This window comes from Ipomoea nil, unplaced genomic scaffold, assembly GCF_001879475.1.
Source record: "Ipomoea nil cultivar Tokyo-kokei standard unplaced genomic scaffold, Asagao_1.1 scaffold2036, whole genome shotgun sequence".
Lineage (NCBI taxonomy): Eukaryota > Viridiplantae > Streptophyta > Magnoliopsida > Solanales > Convolvulaceae > Ipomoea > Ipomoea nil.
Window position 1 is genome coordinate 4,742,391 of NW_017618464.1, and position 14,039 is coordinate 4,756,429.

At 33.6% G+C, this 14,039-nt stretch overlaps 2 protein-coding genes across 2 annotated transcripts in view; both read left to right on the plus strand.

The window, feature by feature from the left end:
• Positions 1-6,873: 6,873 nt before the first annotated feature.
• Positions 6,874-11,630, plus strand: LOC109148102 (7-deoxyloganetic acid glucosyltransferase-like). Its single transcript, XM_019295880.1, has 2 exons — positions 6,874-7,499; positions 10,618-11,630. The coding sequence occupies exons 1-2, from the start codon at positions 6,968-6,970 to the stop codon at positions 11,550-11,552; spliced, it is 1,467 nt and encodes a 488-aa protein (XP_019151425.1). The 5' UTR covers positions 6,874-6,967; the 3' UTR covers positions 11,553-11,630.
• The window catches only part of LOC109148101 (rop guanine nucleotide exchange factor 5-like), a 31,658-nt gene continuing 24,977 nt past the window's right edge, over positions 7,359-14,039 (plus strand). Inside the window, exons 1-2 of the mRNA XM_019295879.1 lie at positions 7,359-7,366; positions 10,418-10,420. The gene's annotated coding sequence lies outside the window, so the exon portion shown is untranslated. The remainder of the gene's footprint in view (positions 7,367-10,417; positions 10,421-14,039) is intronic.

Consider the following 14,039-nt stretch of genomic DNA (forward strand, 5'->3'; position numbering starts at 1 on the left):
TAATTACAGAACTATATGTTCATAATTATAAAACTATATATTCATAATTATGACAGTTTTGGAATCGTGTCCACCTTGTAAGGTGGACACGGTTCCATAGCATAATTTGCCGTATATCATACTTGTAGCAAATTAACATTCATACAACTTGCCAAGTATCTTGTGTTCAGATGACATCCGAATTAGCCTCTCATATGGAAGGTTGTGAGTTCAAGTGTAACTTAGATGGTAAGTAATATGACCTTATATTAAAGGTCAAAGGGTTGACCATTGATTGTTGCATCTTTAATAAATATGGACTATATTTTATAAATTTTTATAATAAGTTATGAATTATACAAATTATTTAAAACTTAATTAATTAATTTATATGAAATATATTGTTTGATTCAGTTATTAAAAAAAAACATTTAAAGGTAATTCTTTTTTAAAGAATCATCTAGTTAATGTAATATAAAAATTTATGTTATGTATCATCTATTCAAATTACTGTAAAAAAAAAAAAAAAAAAAAAAAAAAAAAAAAAAAAAACTTGAAATTGATCTAACTAAAATAATAGTATATATAAATATCATAATAATATAAAAAAAAAATGTGTCACTTATAATGTGTTTTCTATTCAAATCATTTTATCCAATTAATAATGTCTATTTTTGTTATTAATATTTTATTACGTTTTAAAGTATTTTGATTTCTCGCCCCCCGTCAAAGAGATTTTAACTTCCGCCCATGTTTGTAAGTTCTATTTTATAAATTTTTATTAATAATTAATTTATTATTTATTATGATAACAATATAATTATTTGTAAGCTTATTTGATTTGATATTGATGCGGTTAATTGTTTTCCGTATAGAAAAGCACATAGAAATATTTTAATTATTATTATTGTATATGCAAATTGTATAATACAATAATTATTATTATTGTATGCACATAGAATTGGTTTTTTTTTTTTTTTTTTTGTAACATGCCCCGAGTCCTATAAAATAATAAGACCGGGCCTGTTTTTCTATAATTACCTCATTGATACTCACATATATCTTAAATTCTACATAGCGTATAGTACCCAAGTCTAGTTACGCTATCAATATTTTTCTTTGTCAAATATTTTATATTTTGATAGAAGTTTTTTAAATATGTATTATATTCTTTATTAGATATTTTCAATAAGAATGTTATAACAATTCTAATCCCTAATTGCATCCTATTCTCAATCCTTTCTCCTGTCACAAATCCAATTTGGCCACTTGTGTTTTTTCTCTATACAAATTGCATTTTTGTATAATAACTCGTAAATCACACAAAATTAAAAAAACCATGTATTATTGACAATAATTAAACTTATTACCTTCAAATATAAAAATCATCTCTAATTCACAACTCCTTTCGAGATTTTTCTATTCTCTTTGTTACCATAAAGAGTTCATCAAACACGGCATAGAGTCAACTACCAAGCTGCTTCAAGTTTATTAACCTCATGGTCCACTGGGCATTAATTCAAATTCTGCAGTTTTTAGTATTAATAATTGACGTTACCTCTATCAACTTCTCTGCACCATTTAGTGACATCGAATTCTAACTTAAATGCCCCGCACGGACTTAATTCACTAGTTCAGTAGACAGTATTTGAAAGAAGAAATTAAGGTTTGAACTTCGACAGCGATAATGTGAGAATTATGTTCAAAACGGATAGATTTTCTTGTGTGCACTGTCATTGACTCTCTTTGCTGAGCCATTGAGAAGTCACCATACGTAATTTACATCATTTCAAATACTTTGTCGGGCCAAATTGAAGATTCAAGAAGAGTTCCAACTTAAATATTGTTTCCATAGAAAATGACCAAATTTTCATTGCGACGTGTTTGTCGCACTTTCACATGCTATGGGTGTCAAAATTCGATCTTAGATCGTGCACGACTTGTGATGTTCGACAATTCCAAACAAAAAAAAAATAATTAATTTATTATTTTTAGAGTGCAATTTCCAACCAAGTTGATCAAATAATTAGATTGATAACTACAAGGTTCCAAGTTCAATTTCTTGGACGAGTTGTTTATTAGTCTTCTTGATTTGAGTCGGTCAGCTCTAAGCAACTAATTCAAGGTCGGTTTATCTTCTTGTGATCCTTTACCAACTAGGATCACAAGGTGAGCTTTACTCACAACGCACTTTTGAGTAACAGTTGTGGGCTTTATCGTAAATCAAATAACTTTTATTTTTATTTTTTTTTTATTTCAAAATTTAATTGTTTAAAAAGTAATATTTAATCAAAATGTTTATGACAAGGGAAATTCATCTACGCTCCTATGTAATAACACATGAACCAAATAGGAGAGATATATTGCATTAGGAAGATTCGGACAATTCGTAACTTTCTGATACAAAAATAATACAATATCCACTCAATCACGCCGCCTTCCGAGGCTATTTAATCAATTAATTCATTTACATCAAATTAAATTTTGGTAGATAGCATTTAAAGGCGAACGTCACTTCAAGTTAAATTTTCTTGCGTGTTTGTCCGTCTTTTAGGATATATAATTAACATTTGGATTATTGAAAAATTGCAAGTTACAATTTGAAGGTGCATCTTCAGTACCTGAAATCAGTCTTGCAATCTTATCCAACAAAAGATCAAATTAGATAAATCAGTATAGTTGTTAATAGTTGACCAATTCAAACTAAAAACGTCAATAAGACAGCTCTCCTTTGGTTACTAAATCAATTGTCATATCAACTTATTAGATGAAGGTGTTCGCATGGTCAGTTGATCATATGGGTGAAGTTTAAAAAAAATAGACAGGGATCAAATCTCACCAGCGACAATGTAGGAGCAACATCCTTATGCTAGTAAGCAAGGAGCTGAAGATTGCCACAACACATATTGCCAATGCAACTGCAAGAGTCCCCTCAAATTCAGCCAACATGACTTATACCAATTCTAAATTATTTTCACAACCAAATAACAACAACAATAATAAAAATAAGGAAAAATTGCATTTTGGTCTTCCAGTTATATATACCCATGGTATAGACTTAGTTGTTTCTAAGTTATACGCGCGACCATTTTATCATGCACCGCTGTGCATAATCGATTATGCACCGCGCATCAAAACAACGTCATTTTATTTAATGAAAAGAAACGAAATCTGTTTCACGCCGTTCTGTACCGTTCCGCAAAAAATAACTCTGTTCTTCAATTTCATTTTGTATACACTGCAGTTTCATTTTGATATAACTACAGTTTCATTTCGATATAACTACAGTTTCATTCAGTATTTATACACTCAAATATGTGAAAATGTTATTTAATTTTATTTTATATACAATATAGTTTCATCATTTCGATATAATTACAGCTTCATTGTACAGTATACACTCAAATATGTGAAATGTTATTCAGTTTCATTTTATATATACTGCAGTTTCATTTCACCACAACTACAGTACTATTTTTAAAATTACACCGTGAATCTTGAATGCAAGTTTAGAATTAAAGTTGTACTTGGTTTTTAAATAATCAATTAACATACCATTTTAATTGTGTCAGTTTATGCTAATACGATAAACATAAAGAATTAAAAAGTAAGAAATAAAAACCAGGAACACAAAGAAATGATCACACAGTTCGGAACACTTCTCCTACGTCTGCGGGGCAACCCACGTCTGCCCAATCCACTATAGATGTTCACCAGGGAGTTATACAATAGGTAAGTACAAAAGGATACCCGCCGTTACTACCACAACACCTTCTTAACATCTACTCAGAATTATACGTGCATGGCGTGAGTGACTTCACAACTTGACGTTGCTGAACATGCTCTAGTAAGACTGTGCTGCCAACCGTGTTCTTTCCAATCAATATAAAACCCAGAATATAGTGTTTGAACAATTCTTTCCCAAAATAATATGGAAGTGTGTGTCCCAAAAAGAAATAGGGAAAGTGTTATCCCTTTTATAGTTATAGCCTTCAACTACTTTCCTTAATGCAGTAGTCATCCACCACCGCTCAAACTAATTAAAAGCTTACCACCACATATCTTGTCCATGCGAATAGCCCTTCCATGCTGACTTCATAATCAATCCATACTGACTTCATCATGGCCGTAGATTTATTTCCATAAGTAGAGGCAGTCCAAGGCTTTATTAATTTAGACAACACAAAATTGCTATATAAATTGCCAACTAATTATAGGATTAATGTGTACCAACTTGTACACTAACAATTTTGATATAACTGCACTCTCATTTGATAATATAAAAATAATACGTGAAGCAATATCGGTTTAGATACACTGTAGTGTCAATCCGTTAATACTAACAGCGTGCCGTTTTAATGCGCGGTGCATAATTGATTATGCATCGCGGTCCACGATATAACGACGGCCTGTTTTAACCCTTAAGTTATGTATGAAGTGGCAATTTTAGTTCTTGAAGGACCAAATCAACCATTTTATTAAGTGACAAATTGGTGGTAGAAATAATCCCCAAGGGACTATAATCCACACTTCGTGCATAACTTAAGGATTTTAAAGATGATCCCGTATATAATACACTTCGTGCATAACTTAAGATTTTAAAAATGATCAAATTGAAGCATGTGCTCCATCTCAACTAAAAGTCTAAGCTAACAGTTGGATTGCACATTAATGGTTATATGATCAACAGATCACATATGTATATAATTCCTTCTCATTATATATGCATGTATGTGCTCCCTGAATCCTTGTATAGTAGACTAGTTTTTTACGCGCATTGCGCGATTGGATAATGCCCAATGTTTTTTTTTTAAAAATAAATAGTTTAAAGTATATCAAGGCAAGATTATATTGGATTGTTCATGCATAGATAATTGAATGTTAAATTTGCCTATTTAAATAGGCAATTCTAAGTTTACAAATGCAAGCTAATATAGTCAAGATTGATTATAATTGTCAATAAAATAATTGTATAGGTATACTTGAAACCAAATACGGGACATAAGGGAGAGCAAATAAAAATTAGGGCATAAAATATTAAATATATACTAATATTGAAGAGCTAACTGCTGATTGCCAAACAAGGACATTGCGATATATTTTCCCACTTCAATTTGTTCTGTGATTTGAGTACTCTTTTTGTCAATAAATCCCCCAAGTAGTTCATATGATTGGCTTATTTTTTTTTGAGTAAAAGACATTTTTGGTCCTAGACTTATAGTGGCTTGGACAATTTTAGTCCTTTATAAAAAAAAATTGCCATTTTATGGACAGAGTTATTGTGGCGAGGACATTTTTGGTCCTCCGTCTATATTTCTGTTAGATAACCATATGAGAAAGGGACAATTACGTCAATTTATGCTATCTCCTTCTATCTATTATATCTATGTGTGTTTGGCGGCTTCGATTCTCCTTTTATCTATTTGATTAGTAACCTGTTTGGCGGCTTCGATTCTCCGGCAATTTCTTTGTACAACTGCAACTTGGACTCTCCGACTCCTTCGAATTACGACCGAGAAGAAAACAAAACACACATAGATATAATAGATAGAAGGAGATAGCCTAAATTGACGTAATTACCCCTCTCTCAGACGGTTATCTAACAGAAATATAAATGGAGGACCAAAAATGTCCTCGCCACAATAACTCTGTCCATAAAATGGCAAATTTTTTTATAAAGGACTAAAATTGTCCAAGTCACTATAAATTTAGGACCAAAAATGTCTTTTACTCTTTTTTTTAAACAATTATTATTATTATTATTATTATTATTATTATTATTATTATTATTATTATTATTATATATATATATATATATATATATATATATATATATATATGTATACCCTTAGGTCATTTTACATGTTAATCTAAACAACTAATTTTTTCAAATATCTTTTTACCAACCGTTGATATAATTCGCTGGTCAAATTCGCTAATATAATCCGCTAACGCTAACCGCTAACTGCTGTTTGTCAAACAAGGACATTGCGAGGTAGTTCTCATTTCAAATTGTTGTGTGATTTGAATATTCTCTTTGTCAACAAATCACTCAAGTAGTTAATATGATTGACTTTATTAATTATATTTTTTTAATTTTTCATGGTATTAATAAAATACTTGGTAAATAAATATATAGGATTATTTTGTATTATAACTTTGATATTTAATTAAAAAATAGTGCACAAAAAAGATAATAGACAATATAGTGAATATAATCAATTGATGAATTTGAATGTATAGAATTTTTTACATTGGAGAAATATAAAGACAATATAACTAATAAAATTATTTCTCTTAATTAATTTATTGATAATGAATAATTTTTTTTAATAAAGACATTGTAGGGACAATGTAGCGAATATAATCAATTGATGAATTTGAATGTAAAGAATTTTTATATTGGAGAAGAATAAATACAATATAACTAATGAAATTATTTCTCTTATTTAATTTATTTATAATAATAATTTTTTTTTTAAATAAAGACGTTGTAGAGACATAATTCTATTCTAAATTAAAGAAATGCATATGTATTATTTTTTGTTGTAGCTACTAAATTATTATTTAATTTTATAAGAGTAAAATAGAGTACTAATTATGCCAATTTTAATTGGGATGAGGTTCGAACCTAATACCTTCTTATTGAAATCAATGAGTAAGTTAACGGTGAACTAACCAAAATTAACGGAAAAGATAATATTTAACGGAAAAGTTAACGGATAATCATATTCATTAAGGATAAATTAGGAAATTTAAAGGAAAAAAATAAAATCTGATCAATCTGAGTAATTCATTTGATTAAAAAACTTGACCGCCATTTTTTCTACCCATTATAGGCCTAACTCTCTTGGGCTCTTATTAGTATAGTAGATAGATAGAGATATAATAGAGATATGTACCAACTGAGATACATTTGAGTGGAACCAAACAACCCTGATTGAAGGTCTCCACCTAGCTAACCAGTACACTTCATTTCGCCGACGCCATGGCTGAAAAGCTTGCAACGTCGACGCAGTTTCCCCCTCACGTCCTCCTCTTCCCTTTCCCATTCCAAGGCCACATAACTCCCATGCTCCACCTCGCCGAGCTTCTCAGCCTCGGCGGCCTCCACGTCACGTTCATCAACACCGTCCACAACCACAAACGCCTCTTAAGCAACGCCGACTTCCGGTCCCATTTCAGCCGCCGGTACACCGGGTTCCGTTTCGAGTCCATCTCCGACGGCCTTCCCGACGACCAACCGCGGTCGGAGGAGAAGCGGTTGTTGGATGTTCATGCTTCTTTGAGAGCCAGTGCGAAACCCGCTCTTAAAGAGTTGATCAGTTCCGGTGGGGTGGCTAGCGGCGGTAGAGGGGCGGTGAGTTGTGTGATAGCTGACGGAATTCTGGGATTCGTACGTGAAGTAGCTGAAGATTTAGGCATTCCCGTGATTTACTTCCGCACCGTTTGTGCATCTGCGGTTTGGACTTTCTTCTCCATCCCTAATTTAATTCAAGCCAAAGAGCTCCCCTTCCAAGGTTAGTGATCATAGTTTTAAACATCATTTTTTTGTGACTAGGAAAATATGCCGCTATTACCAGAAAAACACTGCTCCAAGTAAATCTGTCTAGGTTGTCCAAGTAGTTTACTGACTCAAACAAAAAAGTTACTATTCATCATAGTTTTAAACATCACTATTTTTTATTTTGTAAACCAGTTACACATAAGTGACCTCCCACAAAAAATCTAACTTGAAATCTTGTGATTATCAAGCTAACAATAATCCAACCAACTTAGCTAAACCCAAACATATGTTCCCTTTGTCTCATTTTATATGTCCTACTTACTATTCATTGGTCAAACCAACTATTTTTGCCTTGTTTATTTTCTTTATAATTTTTTGCTTATTTTTAAATTTAATTTTTTGTGTTTAATAGTACTTGTAGTGTAGTTTCTAACTATATAAATTTTGTATAATAATATCAAACTTAACATTATGAAAAATTAAATTAAAAATAATTTCAGTCAAGCATCGTTAATTGAAATAGACACATAAAATGAGACGGAGGGAGTATTTCTTTATAACAAGGAGTGTGTGTTTACTTCAAAATAGAGATGGAGAGTAAAGAATATGTTCTTATTATTGATAAAGTAAAGAGTTTATTACTGAAATAGTCCCTCGACTATTGCAAAATTACTAATTTGGTCCTCGATAATTTTTTTTACCCAATTAAGTCCTCGACTTTGAAAATGTTAACCATTTTAGTCTTCCGTTAAAATTTCATCCATAAACTGTTAAATTTAAGGACAAAAAGGTAATTTCATATATTTTATTTATTAAAACTTTTCTTCCGGTTACTAGTTTCGAACCCTTACCTATGAGTTGGAATTATCTTCCTCAACCACCAGTGTCAACTGTCAAGAGGAACTGGTTTTAAAGCTTTTCTTCTTCCTTTACTGTTCTGGGTTCCTTCGCATGGTCATCGAATGGGGGCTGGTTCACAATCCGTGGCCACCGCGTTGTTCGGAGACAACAGCACCGCCGCGTCCTCGGCCTCCTCCGCCGTCGCGCCCGCCGGCCACCGGTTCATATCCAGCGCCTTCACGTTGTGAAACCAACCCAAATCAGATATTAAAAAACCCAAAAGTAAATCAGAAACGAAAACCACCGTTGGATCTGCTACTGCAGCATTGGAGACCATCGCCGCTACTGGAGTTCACCGATGTAGCCGCCGGAGCAGAACTCAAGGTCACCAGATCTTGCTGCTTCGCCGTCAATCTACTTCACCGGATCTTGCTGCTTCGGAGGAGCTCTGTTCGCATTGGATGTGAGGGAGACGAAATTATCTTTTTAATTTCGTCAGATGTGACGGAGCTCCGGCCGGCATTTCACTTTTGTCCTTAAATTACCTTTTTATCCTTAAATAAAATATATAAAATTACCTTTTTATCCTTAAATTTAACAGCTTATAGATGGAATTTTAACGGAGGACCAAAATAGTTAACATTTTCAAAGTCGAGGACTTTATTGGGTAAAAAAATTGTCGAGGATCAAATTAGTAATTTCGTAATAGTCAAGGGACCATTTTGATAATAAACTCTAAAGTAAAGCATGATGCATGTAACTGTAAAAATGACCGGTCATGCGAGAAGTAATAAGATACGGAGATGATCATAAATGCAATCTAGGTTTGAGGAATTATTTGTACAAGGTCTGATGCGTCATTTATTATAGGTGTCGGTTGGCTAGCATGGCTACTGCAGACCTATTTGAGTGTAATTTTTTTTTTTTTTAAGAGGAATTTGAGTATAAGTTAAGACATCTTCATCAATGTTTTTGGCATGATTTTTGCACAATTTTTAGAAAAATACTTCATGTATTTTTTTTAATCTTTTTTTAAAGTAATCAAGACATGCCATGTTAATGATGTCATAGGAATTAGAAAATGGAGTAGAAATTGAAAGTTTATGTAGAATTACTTCAATTTTTAAGGCCATGTATCCTAAGGCCATCCCCATTAGGGCATCTTCAATAGTGTGAAGATTTTACAGGTGTGATTAGGAAAGAGAAAATGGGAGGGGAGAAAAAAAAACAAAACTAAAATCGAAAAATAATAATAATAATAATTAATAAATTACACGCCCAGGCGGGCGCGAGAATTCGACTCGCGCATGTGAGGCGCAACTCTCTCCTCAAACACTGGGCCCCACAAATCTGCAAAATCCGCATGTCTTGCAAGAAGCACTCACTTACTCTCTCTCTCCTCACTCTCTCTCTCTCTCTCTCTCTCTCTCTCTCTCTCTCTTCCAACAAAGCATCATTTTCTTTTAAAACGTGAAAGAACCCCTTAATGGGGATGCCCTTAGTGTATTTTGCACCGCTTTTTAGAGTAACATAGGTGATGTGGAGGAGAGAAAGGGAGAAATGAGAAAATTTGAGCTTCTCCTGCAAGAATGGTTTTTTTTTGTGGGTCTCACGGCACAGGGCGTGTCAAGCATTGTGTGTTTTTTTTTTTTGGCGTAAGTTTATGTCTTTTTCCTTTTTTTTTTTTGTTTCTTCCTCTCCTTTTCCTTCTCTCTCCTAGTTGGCACATCAAAAGCCACTCCAAAAATCTCACTATTGAGGATCCCCTAAGTGGAAGTGAGAGAAGAAGAAGAGAGAGTAAATTCATTTGTAGGCCCCACCTAAAAACAAAATAAATCCGCCCGGTGCGCCTCACGCGCACCAGGAGTGCCTACTCAAGCGTGTGCATGGCACGCACCTGCTAGGCGCGTTAATGTGACTTTTTCATATTATTTTTTTTCTTTTTCCCTCGCGCCTCCAATCTTTTCTCTCCTACTTTGACTTCTTAAAATGTTATGGTTTGCTTATAAGTAACAAACACTACTTTATTCATAATTAATAATACATTTGCTAATATAAGTATTATATTTATCATGATCCAATCTATCTTACGAATACAGATGTGTAAGAAGATTTCACATAAATTATTGTCATCAATTAAACTATTTTATAACCTTATCACAAAAGTAGAAATTTGTATATTAATTTCGATACAACTAAGGGGTTGAGGGCTGAACCTTCAAATAAACAGAGTAGACATATGCATATTGCATGGAATCAAACCTTAATAATGGGCTTACTTTAAATGGCAGGAAACGACTTGGACAAGCCGGTGGGCAGCGTGGAGGGCATGGAAGATTTCCTCCGACGCGGCGATCTACCCAGTTTTTGCCGAGTGGACGATTTATCGGCGCCGAGTTTCCAGTTCGTCCTGTCGGAGACAAGACATCCTAAAACCATCGGGTTAATACTCAACACGTTTGAGGATCTGGAAAAACCCATGCTCGATCATATTCGGGCCCGGGTTCCAAACCTGTACGCCATCGGGCCATTCCACGCCCACTTGCGGGCCAAACTCGAAGCCCAATCAATCAAACAGTATATTAATCTGCAAGAAGAAGAAGACAGGAGCTGCATGGAATGGCTCGACCGACAGCCCGACAAGTCGGTTATTTACGTCAGCCTTGGAAGTTTAATAACCGTTTCAAGGGAAACGCTCACGGAGCTCTGGCACGGCCTTCTCAACAGCGGACAGCGGTTCTTGTGGGTGATCCGCCGCGGCTCCGTCACCGACGACGACGGAGGGGAGAAATTCGTGGCGGAAATCAAGGAGAAGATCACAAAAACCACCGCTTATATTGTGGGCTGGGCGCCGCAAAAAGAGGCCTTATCGCACCGGGCCGTGGGCGGGTTCTTGACTCACAGCGGGTGGAACTCGACCCTCGAGAGTATAATTTGCGGAGTGCCCATGATTTGCTGGCCGCACTTCGCGGACCAACCCGTGAATGCCAGGATGGTTGAAACGGTTTGGAAGCTCGGCGTGACCATAAAGAGCTCATGCGATCGAGTCGATATCGAGAAGAAAATAAGAGATTTGATGGAAGTGAGGAAAGATGAGTTCTTAGAAAGGGCAGAGAAGATGGCAAATTTGGCAAAACAAAGTGTTAGCAAAGGTGGTTCTTCTTGGTGTTATTTGGACAGGTTGATTAAGGACATAAGTTGTATGGCAGCTCAGAAAAGTATATAGTGCATGAAACTGCTGAATTTATATGATGTTTTTTTCCCAAAACATCATTTTCAAAAATAAATTAATAATTTCTACTTTATAAAAGATTAATGAATAAAAATAAAGTATATTTCCCACATCTTCAATCCGATCTAGTTTAAGTGTGATCATGGCGATATGGGCTATGAGCTATGGCCTATGGGTCATTTTAAACCAAACCCATAAACAGAATATGTGGTACCAAGTACCTAATTCGAAGGCTGCCCAAAGCTACCAAGCCCGGCCCATTCCAAGATGAAAGTCAACTATGTAAAAACTTAGCCAAAGTTGTGCCTATCTGCAAGGAGCAGTGGCCATTCATATCTTAAGTCATGATCACAATTATGTCATTATGTAGGCTCATAATGACTTCAAAGGTCAATCATTTATAGGGTTGCCACCAACCAATGAAGATGGTGAAACAGTTGATTTAATAATTACAAATATTGAAATTTTACTTTTTGTAGAAATTATATATTGGTTAATGACCATCATAATCTGAGTTGGTCATTTATTGACAACTTATGTTGATTTGTTTGCTTGTGGTATAGACAGCAACTCTTTAACAATTAAGGGATGATAGACCATTTTCTTTGTCTAAGATTAGCTAGGGGTTCTCTAACAATTAAGGGAGGACACATACAGTTTCTCTGTTTGAAATTATAGGCAATGATAATGCAATATACACTGACAAACCGACCAGTTGCATACACTTTTGTCCTTCTATATATCCCCCCTGAGGCTGTGAGAAGACAATATATACAGTTAAATCTAACAATTGCGAATACTCGATTATTCGTCTTTAATTCCTTTATAGCTCCCTCATACGGTGAGAAAACAATATATACAATTAAACCGACCGATTGTATAGACTCTTGTCCTTCTTTACCTCTCATACACTTCTTATTGTGACAAAATATATATATATATATATATTCAAACGTGACTTTCAAATACTCTAAGTTGACTAAATCCATCAAATGCCAACTAGCCAAATTAGTTCATTATATATTTTTAGGATCCGATAATAACTAGTTTAATTCCGAAGATTTAATTTGTAACAAAAGATATGATTGCCCAAGCATTTGGCCAGCTCTTCAAAAAATTAAAATCAACAAAAAAATTCATAATAAAAATAAACGACGCGCAACACGCACTTCTTCCACGTCTTACAAGTTACAACCATGAGAATAAAAAATGGCATTTTCTTTTGGAAATAATAATAATAATAATAATAATAATAATAGGCATGATAACAAGCATGCATGCTGTCTTGAAGGGCAAATTATTCTGTGGACCGAGGTCCACCTTGTAATGTGGACTCGAACAAAAAGATACATAATTTTACATACTAAATGTTCACAATTAAATTTTAAAATTTCATAACTTTTGATGACCTTGTATTGTATCTACAAATTTTCAAAACTTAGAAATGCTATTTATATTCTATAAATCTATAATTCCAATATTAATAATATTCAAATTAGGACTAGGGTCCACCTTGCACCTGGTCCATACTATAAGAATTGGTCCATGAACAAACAATGATTGTAGAAACGTGGATGCCTCAAGCATGAATTATGGGCGTATCGCTGTCCATCATGCGTCAACGTTAATCCATCTATTCATTAATATAATCCGGAAATTAATGTATCATCAAGTTATAATAAACCCCTGATTATTTCATTTTATTAATTATTATATACCCAGAAACTGGGATTAAATAATAATTATTAATAAATAAATAAATAAAACAGCCAGCAGTCACGGCACCCTCCAATGTTGAGGTAAACCCAGATTATAAGATATGTTTTTGGTTGACCTCTAATTTGTGTTCGTTGTATCTCTGTTTAGGTTACTAACTTTGCGTAACGAATTGGATTAAGGTCATGATAATGCTTCTTATCATAGTCTTTCCAAATTCTGATGTTTACTTAAGGAATTCTTAATCATGATCAATTATTTACGCATTCTTAGAATTGGTATGTTTTCTTTTTCATATATACTTATAATATGTTGAGGTAATGAACTAATGGCTATTATGGTAAGATAAGTAACTTCATCACTTGTATATTAACATACGGAAGTTGTTACGCTAGTTTTTACTTTTTACTAGAGCTTTATGAGGATTTGATTGTAACTTTACGTAATGCAATTTGTTTGCACATATTTTAATTAATTTGTAGGTATTTTACCAAAACACATGTCATGTGAGATATTCTCCATTATTTTGTGTGTAAATAGACCATTGTATTGCTTTGTAATATCATCTAAGGATTGCATTCATCTTCCTCACTTCTTTACTCCTTTATTTCCTAATTTATGTGATATTTATTACATTATATATCTTGTGCGAATCATTTTATTTGTCATGTTTACTATTTATTGGTCAAACCAACTCTATATTCTTTGCTTATTTTCTTTAATGTTTTTTATTTATTTTAAATTTAAATTTTTTGTGTATTTAAT

Coding starts and splice junctions, on each gene's coding strand:
- LOC109148102 (XM_019295880.1), top strand. CDS start 6,968: ATGGCTGAAAAGCTTGCAACGTCGACGCAGTTTCCCCCTCACGTCCTC. Junction 7,500..10,617: donor CAAAGAGCTCCCCTTCCAAG/GTTAGTGATCAT, acceptor TTTAAATGGCAG/GAAACGACTTGGACAAGCCG.